This window comes from Phasianus colchicus, chromosome 1 (assembly GCF_987193195.1).
Source record: "Phasianus colchicus chromosome 1, bPhaCol1.hap1.1, whole genome shotgun sequence".
Lineage (NCBI taxonomy): Eukaryota > Metazoa > Chordata > Aves > Galliformes > Phasianidae > Phasianus > Phasianus colchicus.
In genome coordinates, this window is record NC_143436.1 from 143,984,016 (window position 1) to 144,000,034 (window position 16,019).

General features: G+C 36.1%; 2 protein-coding genes across 4 annotated transcripts in view; one reads left to right on the forward strand and one right to left on the reverse strand.

Annotated features, from left to right (window-relative positions):
• The first annotated feature begins 1,263 nt into the window (after positions 1-1,263).
• On the forward strand, positions 1,264-5,045 carry METTL21C (methyltransferase 21C, AARS1 lysine). The gene is made up of 4 exons (XM_031613755.2): positions 1,264-1,412; positions 2,728-2,870; positions 4,078-4,195; positions 4,452-5,045. The coding sequence occupies exons 1-4, from the start codon at positions 1,304-1,306 to the stop codon at positions 4,844-4,846; spliced, it is 765 nt and encodes a 254-aa protein (XP_031469615.2). The 5' UTR covers positions 1,264-1,303; the 3' UTR covers positions 4,847-5,045.
• A 646-nt stretch (positions 5,046-5,691) lies between these two features.
• Positions 5,692-16,019, reverse strand: part of TPP2 (tripeptidyl peptidase 2) — a 44,836-nt gene continuing 34,508 nt past the window's right edge. For 2 of the 3 annotated variants that reach the window (XM_031613752.2, XM_031613751.2), the window contains 4 exons: positions 15,432-15,562; positions 13,951-14,158; positions 6,657-6,776; positions 5,692-6,140 (listed from right to left, as the gene is read on the reverse strand). In XM_031613752.2, the coding sequence (XP_031469612.2) occupies positions 6,051-6,140; positions 6,657-6,776; positions 13,951-14,158; positions 15,432-15,562 (549 nt within the window). In that variant the 3' untranslated portion in view covers positions 5,692-6,050. Of the gene's footprint in view, positions 6,141-6,656; positions 6,777-13,950; positions 14,159-15,420; positions 15,563-16,019 lie in introns of those variants that run through there. The other variant, XM_031613754.2, reaches the window with a different exon arrangement.

Below are 16,019 nucleotides of genomic sequence, written 5' to 3' on the forward strand. Positions count from 1 at the left end.
AGCACCTGGTGGGAAGGCAGGGCCAAACCAGGGGAGCACAGCTGCATGCAATGCACCTGAGTGACTAAATGGGGTGGAGCCAGGATCCACCTCTTCCCAGACCTCATTTAAGGGTTGGCAGGGAAAGAGAGGCATTACTTGCTGGAGATCTCTGTCTATCTGAGATCTTCCAAAGATAAGCAGCTCTTTTCCTTCTTTTCTATATCTGTGGCTGTTGCATTTGGGCTTGTTCTCATTTGTTGTAGCCAACGACTTTGCCACTCTGCCATTATCGTCCCATTATAGCATTACACAGAGGATCTCAAAGAACGAAACAGGAGAAAACATAACAATTTTTAAGCGCAACAGAACATCTCTCATTTAGTTTAGAATTCAACATGCTCATACTGAATGATACCAGAGAAGCTATTTATTACAAGTGCTTAACAGTGGAGCAGCAAATACACATTTACTAAGCTGCCTCAAATATGATCTGTGGTACTCACGTGGCCAACTGTAAGTCTGAACTACCACAGTAAGAACTTGGTTTTTTTTTGTTTTTTTTTTTTTTTCATATCTGGAGCTGGAATGAGAGCCACTGCTGAGAACGGGTATTGAAAATGTGAGGTTGTATAGAAACTGTTACTGTTCTCTGAAGGGGCACAATGCCAAAAGTGGGGAAAAAAATGCCCCAAATGCCAGGAACTGGCTGCTGTAACTCCAGCATTACCTTCTATCTTCAATCTCCTATGCCTCCGCTGTATTTTGAATTATACACAAAAGGTGTGCAGCCAGAACTCATTACCTGCCAGATAGAGGCCCGCTGTGGAGGAAAAACACAAAACAAAATCTGCAGAATTCCAATTACTTAGCATTCTCCCTTTTGAATTGGTAAAAAAAAAAAAATAATAAAAAAAAATCACCTGCCGTAACTGTGAACAAACACTACTACAGGAGTCAGCACACAAGTTTTGTGCCTGTGAATAAAGGGAATAGTAAGGAATATATCAAGCATCAGTAGAACTGCAATGGTGTCAGTGTTGTGGGTGCAAATAAACCACCTCCACACATCAACTAAAACTACCTGCAGACACTGCCAAGCTTCTGCCTCAGGGACCAAAGGAGATGCTTAGAGGAACCTCCAGCAGTGTGAGGCTACCCAACCCAGTCGTACGAGCCTGGGAAGAGCCAGAGCAGGATGGGGAGAACCCACAGCCAGCTCTCCAATCATCTTATACAAAGGAATTGCCCTCAACTTTCTATATATATATATTTCTATTTCAGTTCCATAATCTTTGCACAGCAGCTGCCATTTCCCAACACAATGCAAAGAGCAACAGACTGCCAAACAGTGGAAGAAGAAGCCTGTGAAGAGCTGTGTGACTCTGAGACTTACAGCTCCAACTGCTCATCAACAGCAGAATCCAACTCCGGTATAATCCTTTCTAATACTGTAATTGCTGTGTCCTGCTGTCATTTCATTGCTTCATTTTTCTGTCTTTGGATAGTAAATGTGAATCTGTCACTCTTCTCTCCGTGAGCTCTACTTTTCCCAGTTTTTTTTTTTCCTCTGTTGTAATTTATTTTTGGAACAAATCTAGGAAAAGTATTCTAACTCCATAATTGACGCTCATATTGTAAAAAGCCTCTGGATTTTATTTAGACATCAGAGAATTATTTCTCAAGCACCGCCAGAGAGCTGATTATAACATAAATTGGTTGGGCTGGCACTGCTGAAGCTGTAGTATTACAAATTTTAACACAAGCTAAGCCACTTTGTGTGAACACCGACCAAGAACTGCAGGCAGGCATCAATCAAAATCCATGCATTCCAGAGCAAAATTGTCCTTTGCAGTTGAATGTAGTATCATCTATGCATATCCTGCTACTAGGCTTCTAATGGCTGCACAGTCATTATGTGCTCTGATTTCCAGTGAGTTTGGTTGGAGCAGTTAAGCTGAGCTATCCTGAACATCCACCCTACAAGCTATGATGAAACACATTAGCACTACACTACAGTGGGACTGACACTTGCTCAACAGCAGCATATGTTTTTTCAACATACACTGAAGAAGTGTTTCAGAACCCTCTTTTTGTAGAAGGGTTAAAAATTCAAGAAACCCAGCTCTTTTATTGAGCGGCAGTATAACAGGTTACAGCATAAATGGCAGTTACTCTTCTTTCTGAAACATGAAGCTTAGCATTCTGTATCTGCTGGCCATCTTCTAGCAGTAATATATTTAATGAACTTGATATGCCTATCTAAAAAGATTTGACTATTTGGTATCTGATTTTAAGAGTCAGTAGGAAAAAAAAAAAAAAAAGGAAAAGTACTTAAATCCCAACCATAATATGAGCTGCAGAAGGCAACTTCTCTGTATTTTATATTTTGGTATCTGTGAAGTGCCATGTAAACACTCAATCACAGAAACAACTTAAAAGCTTGTGCAGTTCCAGCCTGCCCCACCAGCTCAGGCTGCCCAAGGCCCCACCCAGCCTGGCCTGAGTACCTCCAGGGATGGGGCATCCATAAGTTCTACTGGACAGCCCGTTATAAACACTGCTTCTGCTCCTTCAGCAGCCAGACTGCCAACATCGGGAGAGCAGATGGTCTTGAATCCCATCACCTGACAGCTTTTCCAGTGCATGTGCTCATGTACAATATTCACAAACTCCTTCTCCTCCTTTAAAAAGCTGTGCATTAATACATGCATATAAAATACCCATTTCATCTTTTCTCTCTCACAGATTCACCAGTAATTCTTAAAATATTGCAGAACTGGGCTCCTACAGTTTCCCACTACTTTGACAAAGAGCATTATATTTATGCAGGCCAGCACATTGTCATCCAGGAATCTATAGAACACTTTGGAGCAGTGGTATGGCCTGGGGTAAGTACTCAGTATGGCATCCAGGGAGTTGACGTGACTGATAAATCAGAAATGACAATGGCAGACAAACTAGTATTTTTTTAGTTAACACCTATTTCTTGTGAGGAACTAAACTGTGAAACGCTAGAGCAGAAAGCTTTGCCTTACACTGATTTGGTAGTTTGCACCAAAAGAAATGGGGCATGGAAGTGGCATGTAGGTAGTAAATTATTTCCACTTACAGAAGTAAGAAAAAAAAAATGTGCACACACCTTCCTTTCTATTTGTCAAATGGATAAAGATATTGAGGAAAAAAATAAGTTAAAATTGTTTGGAAAAAATTGTTGCTTCTTCCACATTTCCAGTCACTCTTGGGAAGCAATCAATCAGCGTTACAAAAAGGAAACTAAAGAAGAAAATTGTGAAAGATAAAATAAGGTATTTTAAAATAATGAAAATGTTTCTTTTAAAGAAGAGCGTGGAAGTATTCCAGTGCAGTATGGAAAATCATACTTGCAAACAGGTCTTTTCCAATCTTCTTTCCTCTTGCTGCAAAAAAGAACTTTATGTAGACTCAAATGTGGCTCTGGAGGAAAAAAGGGTGTTTCTTCCCTTTTCAGATCTACTTTTATTTACTTTTATGGGAAAAGCTCACCAACAATGTCTGACAAAAAAAAAAAGATAAAAATAAAGTGTATGGATAAATGAAACGGTATCTTAATCTGGAATGTCAGAACATCAGTTCTCAAATTAACCAGGTGTCAGAATGCAGATGGTAAAACTTTCCAAGAAAAGCGCGAGGTTGTGCAAATTGGGCTGGTGATTCATGAGTTGTCAGCCTGCCCAGAGCAGGTAGACAGCGCTGCATTATGAGAAAGCATGGGAGTTAAAACCCTAACACCAATCCAAAGACGACATCTGTTTATGTTATTTATCAATAGAATGGTTCCCATCTGTACACTACCTATCTTGAGCTGTGAGAGGAATCATAAAAGATATACATGTCTGCTGCAAATCCATTACCTCATAAAACCTAAAATTAATAATAAATTAGTTTAGTTGGATTGCTTGACATAAAGAACAGGACACAATTTTTCTTTCCATATTATGTTTATGTTACAGCCATCAGTGTTTTCCACTGTATAAAAAAATACAGTATAAAAACATCAAATTAATTTTTGTGCAACTTAATTGATACCATCTTATGAATACGTGGTAACTATTTCAGGCACTGGCTTTGTCGCAGTATCTGGAATCAAATCAAGAACGATTCAACCTCAAAGACAAGAAAGTTTTGGAAATTGGTGCTGGAACAGGCTTAGTTTCCATCGTGGCTTCTATCTTAGGTCAGTAAACTATTTCCTTTCAGATTTCTTATGAAACAATCTAGAACTGTGACTGCCACTTGAAAGCAATGAAGCAACAGATGAAATTAATACATTCGTCACTGCTTTTTAAAAAATGAAAGCAAGTTGAACACTGTTTTGTTAATAAAGATTCTAGTTATTGTTGAGGGGGAAGCAGGGGAAGCAATATCAAAAGTTTGTATCTTTAGGTTTAACTATATAGCTCTGAATTAAAACAAATCTATGTGTTCCTTAGGAGCTTATGTTACAGCTACTGATTTGCCTGAAGTTCTTGAAAATCTCTCATTTAACATTTCAAGAAATACACACAACATGAATACGCACAAACCTGAAGTAAGAAAACTGGTGTGGGGAGAAGACCTCAATGAAGATTTCCCTTCATCAACTTACCATTATGATTTTATACTGGCAAGTGATGTTGTATATCATCATACTGCTCTGGATGCCCTGCTAGCAACAATGGTGCACTTCTGCCAGCCAGGGACAGTATTACTGTGGGCAAATAAATTCAGATTCAGTACAGACTATGAATTTTTGGAACAACTTTGCAATATATTTGATACATCCATCCTAGCAGAATTTCCAGAATCAAATGTCAAGTTGCTTAAAGCCACGGTAAGAGAGAACTGAAGAAAAAAACAACTGCTAATTTTGATTTCATGCCCGCATCTTGCAGTTTGGAATGTTATGTGCAATTATGGTATGCCCTCTGTGCATTTACATCTGTGAAGTTGTAGCTGTAGCTGAACTCTGCACGTTTTGTTAAGAAATCTGGCAAGACAGCAATATAGCTCATTTGTCTTGGGTTCATACTTACAACCTATTCAAACAGACCAATTCGCTCCACTGGAGGAACAATGTCAGTAAGTAGTCAGATAGCAGGGGGACATTAACAGAAGCATTGATCTTCTAGGCTGCACTGAACTTCTGCTGTTTGGAAGGTGTTCTCTTTCAGCAAATTTCATTTACATACTCTTAAATGAACCAATATTTTTAGCTTTATTTGTTTTTATCACTTATAAAATAATCTTTTAAAGTATCAGAGCGCACATGGTGTTTTTTTGATCGTCAGTTTTGCACATTTATTCTGTTGTGTTTTACATTTTTAACATTATTAAACATATATGTATAGCTTTACAATACCTGGTCAAGATTTAACTGTCTGGCACTTTATACATGTATCAGCCTCTCCTGATACTCAGGTTCACATGGATTTTTGAGTTTGCCTGAAATCACTCCAAAATGAAGATTTACAGGAGCACCTATGCATCAGCAATTCTGAGCTGCATGTATTAACAGTTTCAGAGGTTGAATTTTTCTTTTTTAAAAAAAAAAAGAACAAAACCACAAATGTAAACTCTTGCAAACAATACGGATAATTATGTCCCATTACTTTTGTCTAATAAATAAGATTTTAGCTACTCCTGAAGTAGCTTTAAGGCCTTCATACTATTGAAAATGAAACTAAGATCAAATGTGTTAAAAGTCATTTTACTGTAAAAAATACAGAGCTTTTACAGGTTTGCAGTTAAAATTAACAGTTAAGAACCTAACATGCATGCAGTAAGCTATATCAGCCTAATTCCAAATCTTTTGTGTTGGCAGTTCTGGCACATCCATTGCCAGCAATGGGATGCACAATAAGGTAACTCCCTGATGACTGGAGTCAGGTTAACAGGTATTAAGCTGTACCCAGGTGCCTTTACTGATAAATACACACAATTTAATGATTGACATTCAGTAATGAAAACATGCGTTCCTATAAAAAAAATCAAACTTATCTTTTCATATCCTGCCCTTATAGAATTACTTTAGGTTTACAATTTCCAGATTTCTAGAATACACAATAATCAGGGGGATACATAACAGGAAGCCAGTTTTCAGAGAAAGTTGCACAGTGAGTCCATCCCAGTAACTTCATTAGCTGAAGGAAGAAAGCAAACATGAAAAAAAAAGTGAGATGCTCATGGATCATATTCTTCAAATTAAGTCCTTCCAACACACATTGGATTGACATTAACAACTCACTAAGGATATCTGTAATCAGAAAGATAAGTCTGGAGAACTTGAATTTATTTAGATCTGAAAGGCTTTCAATTAAACATACAAATATTTGATGTGATAAAACTTTGCAGGAGGTACAGTAATTCCCATTAATTCTCTACCTACATGATACCAGTACTATTTGTGATTACTAACAGTAATGATAACAGAAGTTAAACACCCATATAATGATTTAAATATGCAGAAGAGTTTTGGTAAATACTCTAGGAAAAATGAAAGAAGAAACTGCATTAAAAAAATGGGACCAAACATCAAAAGCTTGAATAAGGTTAACATTTTGAGTCCTACAATATAAATATAACAAAGATTACACCTCCTATGTTTGAACATTTACTCAGCATTAATACAGACCATCGTTTTACTAAACACAATTTACCTGAATGCAGTTTTTCAGGTTGTCTTTTGTTGGCTTTTCTTCCGCAAGTTTTGTTGCAAACTTGAGACCTCTCCCATACATTTTGTTCACCAATGCATGCTTATAGGCAAAAGTCAAAACCTACAATGTGAAAATAGAACAGTTTAGATATTAAAATACTTGTCTCTTACAAGGCTTAACAAATAATAGCAGATTCTCTTCAGGAAGTAGAAGCGATTTAAAGCAAAACATTTACATGAAACAGATTACATTTTTTTTTGCAGGAAAACAGATGATGCCCAGTAGCAGTTATAAACAAGAACATCCTAGAAACTACTTATGACTTCATGAACATATCTGACTTCAGAACATTTTATGCAATACAGACATCATTATTCCAATTCTTTAGTCATCACATTTCTAGGTTCTTTGATTTTTCATTTGCTAGAGGCAACCGCATAGTAAAAAGTAGTTTAAACAAAATAAAATCATCAAGAACCAGGCAGACGTATCTTTGATCCACAGAAACAAAGACCCCATTAAGAGCGTTGGTTCGCAGGAAATAAACTTACTGCAGAAACAAATATGAACATATATATTGAATGATATATGTGTGTGTATATATATGTATACATACAGAGGTATGCACATAGTCATAAACAGGCAATGAAGACAGGTAAGCATGAAGACAAACCTCAGATTCTGGTCAACTCCTCAACACTATTAAGAATAGATTATAAGAAAACTTCCTCTTGATACTACAAATTCCAAAGATAGAGTTCAAATACCTGACAATGCTGCAACTAGCGTTTGTAAATTAATGTGTTTACTTCAGAGATAATGTGAAATAAATCAGGTTCTGAACACGGTAACAGTGTTCAGTTTTGCAAGGTGGTTCATACTATTTCACACATCATTAAGAACTAGTGATGAATCAGGACACTTTCATCTATTTCCTTTGGAATGCTCGCAGTAATTTTTTTTTTTTTTTTTTTTTTTAAGAGCAACAGCACCCAAGTTGGAGAACGTGACATTGCATTAAAACTGTACTAAAAATAATAGTAACCTGGTATTAGAGTTCGCAATTCATTTTCCCCTCAGTCAGTGCAATGATTTTCCTTTCCTCTGATTCCTCAAATGAAAGTCAGTTTTCCAACAATGTATACTTAAAATTCACCATTGAGAAGCCAACTAAAAAAATACCTCAAGGATGTTCAGAAATAAATATTTTGCATGATAAAGATTTAAAATATTTTCTACTAATAAAATATTAAGGAATCCAATATTCCTATCCTGCAAGGACTGAAGATCCTGCCTCATTTTAGCTAACTGAACACTACTCCTGAAAGTTAACTGACATGCAATATTTTGCAGTATCTGTACCTGAAAGACAGAGCTAGAAAAGGAAGTGGCACACCTAATTATCATGGAAGTGAAGGTACAGTTTTCAAGCTCTGAAGAGCCAAGTACTTCATATGCCAAGCACTCAAGCACTGTCCATTCTTCTTCTGTCTCCCACTATTATTTGGTTATGTTGAAGTATTCACTTAAGCTGCAATAGCTTTTGAATACAATTTGTACTAGTTAAAGCACACACACATATGCAACAATGAGCATAGAGCACCATTCACATACAAATCTTTCCAAATATTGCTATTGGAAAAGTACTTTGCATGCTGCATTCTCAATCCAAACACTTCTGAACAACTGCTCAGTGGATCCATCAGCAGACTCAATTGATTAAACTAAACTTAAAGAAGTAAAATGAAGAACAAAAATCCTTTCTGAAAGTATGATAGAACCACAAACCAAACCAAAAACAGAACAAAATTAAGTGAGAGATGCATTGGAGCTTTCAGCAAATATAACATAATAAAGGCTAACCAGAAATAATGTCACTGCTCTATTAAGAAAGCTCTTACCTGACCCTGTCAGTTTTGAATGGTTACTGAACATCAGTGATAAAGGCAGGATGAAAGCCACTTGACAGCATTTCTTTCGTAACAGGGCTTCCTAGAGTTTTTGTGGCAAGAAAACAAAGTATTTTACGAAACACCCTTACTCTAGCCAAATAAAAGTTTGGGTATTTCTAAATGAGGAAAAAAAAAAATCTCTCAAGGATCAAAAGGTTGAAACAATGCTCCAAGACCTTTTGATAAAAGATCATTTCTATGTGCTTGAAAAACAAACAAACAAAAAAAAACCCAGTCAGCTGTAAACAAGTAAAAATACTAAAAGTTTGCTAGCACTTCAGAAGTTAAGAATAATGCATGAAATGCTTTAAAATCAGTTAGATTATCAAGCAAAGATTTAAGAAATAATACTTCATTACTTGTGCATATATTGATCAAATTAAGCCTTATAAATTACAATATTGCAAGCTTTACAGTATCACAGAACTGGAGGTCATTCCTTGATGTGTGTAAACAATAAAAACAGGAATGCTATTAAGACATAACCAACAGCTGCTATCAGATTGTATACAACAGCAAATAAACAAATCTATAGTGTACAAAACAGCTGCTAGATGTAAGAATAGGAATGAATTCTAAATGCTTCATATTATTTTATAATTTCAATAAATACAAGGCCAGCTTTTACAGAACAAATGATATAGATGAGAAATTGACCAAAGAACTGTATCAAGGGAAACAAAAAACAATATGCACTTTTAGGATGCTTTGGGATTGGAAAATAAATGTTAGCTCCTACGTTCCCAAGCTAATGGCCTGTAATAATAAGTGTACTGAAAGCCAGACCCACAGAAATAGTTGGTAATTGCCTAACTTGCTGACAGCTACAAAAAGATGCATATACTTTGGAGGATAAAGTTCTGAAATGATCTCTCAAGACATTTGCATGGCTACAGTATTTTCAAATCTGAAAATGCTCCTTGAAAACCAGCACACTTAAGATCCACCAATACTCAACAATTACCTAATGAAAACCTTTCTGGGATCTTAATACCAATATTTAGCAAAAAGAAAAGAGACTTGTATAATTAGTTACTTCATTATATGAACTGTTTTGATTAAAATGTACCTACAATAACAAATAATTAAAATGCTACATTACACAACGCCTATAGACAACACAACTCACTGTAAGAATTATAAGCATGACAGCTTCAGTATTATCAGGGAGTGAGCTTCTTCAGGCTCAAATATAGCTATGGGAATAAACTAAGGTTTCTCAGCTTCTTACGTTGACTCACTGCTCAATCAAATATTACAAACAAAAGCAATATTCATACAAAAATTGACTTATCTTATTTTCAGAGAGGGAAGGGAGTTCATGGAATCAAGTGCACAGCAACAACCTTTTGGCAGTGACTGAGTATGATCTGCTGGAACAGACAGCTGCATCTGACAGTAATATGAAAAACACTCCAGGCCAAAGATGCTTAAAAGGCAGGATGGAAAGGTCTGGGTATTTTATCTGTTTGCTTATTTTTAAACATGACTTTTTGCTTAACCTTTGGATTAGCTGTTAGGGATAAGGGGAGTTAAATTCTATAGACGAGTCAATGTCAGCAAGAAATAGGTAAATCCTACTACTCTCCTGCAGAAGTTTTGTTTAACTCTGGTCATTTTGGCCTGGAAAGTGTACAGATACGATCAGGTAAATAAAAAAACAAAGTTTATACTTCAATACTAAAAAAATACTAAAGCACCATCACAAATGTGCCTGCATAATCAAACAAATACCTGCTGAACAGAGCTATCTCAACTGTGGTATATTCAAATTCCTTTTCTATATAGAATACATATTTTCTTTCATGCATCATTTAAAGTAAAACTTCAGAGAGAAGTGATCTAACTAGAACAGAGGAAGCAGGAGCAATGTACTTACTATCAACAGCAAGCACCAGCCTTCCTACATACTTGCTATAACAAGACAAACATGACACTTCAATGGAAAATAGGCAAGTAAGGGAACTTAACACTCTGTGGTAATGCACATACTTCAACAGCAGAAGAGAGGCAGCATACAAATAGCACCTGATTTACTAGAGGGTGAGCAAAACCATACAGAAATGATGATATTCTCAGTACATCTTATACACACAGAAGAAAGCATGCTCTCTCTCAGCTTTCAGAAATTCACTTAGCTTTTAAACATTGTCAACATCTGGAAGAACTCTGACCCAAGTGAAGCTTTGAGGTAAAAAAACTGTTTCTATCAATGCAATATTTTTATCTAAAGCTGTTAACATACTTGAAGCACTAAAGTACTGTACCGATTATTAACATCCATTCGTTCTCACCCTGTTGCTCTACCTTTTGAGTATCAATGACACAGAGTCATGTTCACGTACAGTAAGAGCTCTACATTTTCAGTTCTAACCTCGTATTAGAATAACTTAGCTGCCTCTTGAGGATTATGAGGATGTTCAACACAAGGCCTACTCCTGCTCCTACATCACTATTCCAAACTTTACCTTTCCTCTTTCCACATTTCTATTCCCCAAAAAAAGAAATTAGTCATCCAAGGCTAGGCAATACAATTAAGCCATAACACTTCATTTTGTTGGTCTCATTTAAGTCTTTCCAGAACACAGTCACAGAAATGCATTTTAGTCTTTTTTTTGTTTGTTTACTACCAATGGGAATTTTGTCAAGCCCAAGTCCTCTGTACTGAAGATTATCATCAACAAAAAAGACACTTTTGCCCTTTGTTGCAACAATACTTGTCTGTTCCTTACAATTTGTTTTGAAGGTTTAAATACTACTATGTCCTCAATGCTATTCTCAAACTTCCCTGCAGAAATCTTGATGGAAGATGGACAGTTGGACTAGGTGATCTTGGAAGTCTTTTCCAACCTTGGTGATTCTACGACTCCTTGCTACACAAACATTAAGGCTCCTCTGAGATGCTCAAAACCTCAGATTTTCCCCTACCAGTCTTCAAAACAAAATTACATGCACTAGGCACATTGTTTCTAAAGCAGTAAAATAATCCAGTAGTAAAACAGTAAAACTGTATGCAACAACAGTAAAACTGTATGCAACACTGAACCTGAGACTTATAGGAACAATTATTCTACATGGATAAAAAGTTAGAAAAAACTAAATGCTAATGGTGATATTTAAAACAAGACACTTGTGTTTATTCAAGCAGAAGGTTGAGAAAGTTTTAAATACAATCCCACCTCCTAAACTTGCCATGATAAAAATAGATGAATATTGACCAGGCAGCTTGAACATCAGATGCAGTTTGGTAGAAGTGAGTGGAAGGAACTGCAAATTGTTAAATTCATTTTTTTTTGTAGAAAAGCAACACACATATTGCTATTCTCACAGTACACAGCAATAGACAGTAGAACATAACTACGTTTTTCCTATCTATTTTCATGTCAGACTATACCATTATACAGACCTGTAATTTAGGACATTAATTGAGCTAAAAAAAGCATAATTGGATCATTGTTATATGTGTATGTTTTTGAATGACCACATGCAGTGGAATTGCCAGATCATGGTCTCAAACAATGGTTGAGCACTAGGTGAGAAGGCGTAGCTAACCTGAGGAGCTCAGGTGCAAGCAAAGCACCTGAGTGTCCAGAAGTAGTGGAGCCTGGGTCCACACCTCCTCACCCCCCATTTAAGGATTAGCAGCCAAGGGAACAGCATCTCTCCAGATAGCTATCACTCCCCAGTCAAGCTGTTACTGTTTATGAGAAGGGATGAGCCAATTTTCCTTCTTTGTCTGCTATCGCTCTATAGTGCATTTGAGAGCACTGTCATTGCCTTCTTTTGTCACAGACTACACAAAGAGCACTCCTTTGCTGGCTGGAAAGCATAGTGCTAACAGCTCAAACAGCAGGTATGAGCATACTAGTTAGTTCTAAAGGATTTTTAGGATGACTCAGAATTTTCAGAAGCCATTGGTCTAAAATACCCAGAGCATTCCACAATAGTTCTGCACTAAAAGTATTATTCCTAATCAGTTTAGATTTGCTCTTGACTAGTAACTCCAAGAAGGAAACAAACACATTGCATAACCGCAATAGAACTCACTTCCACATGAAATGCCACAACAATGTTGGCCTTTTAGTTACTTATTTAACAATACAGAAACATACATTTTCAGAGCAAAACCTGAACTTGCACACAGATAGGTCCCATGCTTGGATTCAAGAGAAGTTTAGATCCCTAATCTGCCCAAATCAAACCCAAATTGCTCATTCCAGACCCAGAGCACTTTTCTTGATACGCTTCCAGTAGGACAGCTGTGCTGATAGTTTTTCCATTGAAAACATTAACATCATGTTTATAATCCAAAGATTAAAGCAGAACAGGATTCACTATTACTAGTATTTTAGTTACAGATAAGCAACAAGAAAATTCCGTCCTACAAAGTATGATTAAAGCACAATCTGCTACCATGGGATACTACAATCAGATTAAGATCAGAAGAAAAATGCTTAAAATATGTATGTGTACAAGAATACATGCACTAAAAGAAGCGAGAGCAGTCACCAACAACTTTCTTGTTGAAACCTCCTGCAAAATCACAAGTTCTTACTAGGAAGACTATTTATTGTCAAGAAAATTAATTAATTTTATTATTTTCTTTTGTAACTATCTGAAGTGCTTTGGCAGCTTAACTGAAGTAGAAATAAACGCATTAGCCAATTTTGTCTTCCAAAGCCATATGTAGAGTTACACACAGCTAATTAAATAATACACAGTAATTCAACCATTAAAAAGTTGAACTCAGTGAATTAGAAGCTACACAAGTATAATGACTCAAGTAATTTTTTTCTTCTGGAATAGCTGTTTCAAACTGAAACAAAGTTAATTCTGGTCTTAGTAAACTTAAAATAACAGGAATTTTTCTGCTAATAAATTTTTCAGTGTAAACATTTCCAAGAATTTATTTTACTTCTATAGACATTACTGACAGCAAAACACAAAACTTCTGTCTATTTTGTAGATGAGGGAACAGAATGGAGGACTAAACAGAGTAGCTGTTTGTATTTCTGCGTACAGCTACAGCAGCTCACAAGCTAACCAAAAACAATGCCTGAAAGGTACAGAGAGAGGCAATTCAATAAAGCAAGCACTTTTTTAAAGAAAACCTGGTACACTATACCCTTCCTTTGAACTCTATGTTAACATACAGAGAGATGGGCTTACCACAGATTTGCAAAATCTCTAAGGAAAAAGGTCATTAGGGGAGCACAACTTATGGGGACAGCATGAAAATGCAGAAGGGAGGAACATACATGTGCACAAAGAGGTGGTGCATAATTCCAAGAGAAGCATAAAGAAATACAATATGCAAAAGGAAGTCTGCTCTGCACTCTTACCTTGCTGTCAAATAGATCGGTCCATTTTGTCGTTTCCCAGAATGTCTCTGTCAAGGCTTCTGAGCAACTCTCATGATCTTCATCTTTGCTTTCAGCATCACTGGAAGCAGCCCCATCTTGGGTCTGCAGATGAAGAAGCTGGTCAGCCAGTGCGCTTCCTTTTCGACAAAGTGCATCCACTAAAGTAGTCTTCTGTTTTTCCATTTCACTAGAAAAAAAACAGCATGAAAAATATTAAGGGCTATTCATAGACACATCATTAAGAACAGAATCAGTACTGACAATCAGCAGTTAGCACACACAGACTGAAAATAAGCACAAACATCATCTTGAAAACTGGGCTATTTACTATAAATAAAACTGAGAAAAAATACATATATTTCTGAGACATACTATACATTACAAAAACTCGATTGTTCTCCTCAGATTAAAACATCTTTGGTGTCTTAAGGCAAGGGCAGTTCAGGATTTTAAAACTGGGTAAGCCAGCATCTAGAAATAAAGCTTTATAGCTCTTGGCATTATAAACAGAGTAAAATCCAGCACTAACATGAGCAGATACAATTCTGCTGACTTCAAAGGAACTGCACCCATTTAAAGCACCATTACATCTGGTGTTCAGTTTCAGATGTTAGATTCAACCACATGATCTAATGGTTCAACTTACCAAGAAATGTTTAGAATGATATTTATTATAGCATAACTTTGTTTTTATGTCAGTAACTCTAAAATTACATACACACATTCAGGAAAGCTAAACTACTTTTACAACTGAAATCTGGTATATGATCTAACATAACAAATAAGTGTTCCTTCCTCCCCTTCTAAGGCCCTGATCTTCAAATCTGTGGCTCTTGTATTTGTGACTAAAACCACACCACAATAGTTCTCCAGTCTAGGGTATTAATTTGAAAATACTGTCTTCCTAGAGATGAATACTGGTAATTCAGGGAAACATATCTAAAAGTAAAAAGAAACATAGGAAAAAAAAAAATTCTCAAGAATACTCAGAAGCAGAAGTATGGTCAATATATCTTAAACAAATGAGATTTTCGGCAAGCAGTTACTTCTAAGACTGCTGTCAATTTTAGCTTCTAATCCAGTTACAAAAGGTTGCAAAGTATTACAAAAAGGAAGTTAGCATTCCAAATACAAGCCTCTACACATCAAGGTTATAATGGTTCCTCTGATGTGACATTAAGCTTGATACAACCTTAGTATCCCATTTTTTCAGATTCATTTACATCCTGAAAGCATCCTTACTTTATTTATCATTTCTAGGCAACAAATTGCAGACTTCAGTGTTCCTGTATTCTTGAAATATATTAAGGAAGAAAATCCTGCAAACAAGCTTGAAATCTGTGCTTAAAACAATAACACAAACCCTTCAAAACAATTACAGTCATTCCAATTCTAATATGCAGAAAAAGTACAGAGATTACAAAAATAGGATGCAAGAAAATTATTTACTGGTTAGGTACTTTTTTATAGTAGTTGCATCAGGTCTGGGATCAGTCTTCATAGCAAAATAAACTGCTAATGCTGTTTGATCAATATGAGAGATTACGGTATTTGCGGCTTCAACAATTTCATCAAGTCTTTTCATACGTTCCTAAAAGGAGAGGAAGAAATGTATTTAGTGATATGAAATCATGCTACTTGATTGCTGATTTTATTACCACCAGGATAATTGCAAAGGCATGCAGAAATAAGATTAAGTGATTCAATATGCCTTTTTCTACAGCTCCAACTTCTCGCATGGAAAAACCTGATGATAAGTCTGCATTATCAAGATACCCCATGTACGTAGTACATTTCACTCAAAACAGACTGTAAAAAAAAAAAGTAAACACACAGATGCAGATTTTACAGGAATAAAACACCTTCCAGAACAAACTGATGATCTCTCAAGGAATAACGGTAGCAGTTATTCACTTCTGACTCAAATGCAAAATCAGAATCAAACAGAAAAAAAAATTAAAACTACTGACATAAACATGAAGGTGTCCATCTTCAAGATGAACAAAAATAATCCATGCACACAGACGTTTCTGTGTTATAGTTTGCAG

What these genes read in the sequence shown, in the direction of transcription:
- METTL21C (XM_031613755.2), top strand. Translation starts at nt 1,304, where the DNA reads ATGCAAAGAGCAACAGACTGCCAAACAGTGGAAGAAGAAGCCTGTGAA. An exon ending in GAGCAGTGGTATGGCCTGGG is followed by an intron (nt 2,871 to 4,077) that starts GTAAGTACTCAG and finishes TAACTATTTCAG; the next exon opens with GCACTGGCTTTGTCGCAGTA. An exon ending in CATCGTGGCTTCTATCTTAG is followed by an intron (nt 4,196 to 4,451) that starts GTCAGTAAACTA and finishes TGTGTTCCTTAG; the next exon opens with GAGCTTATGTTACAGCTACT.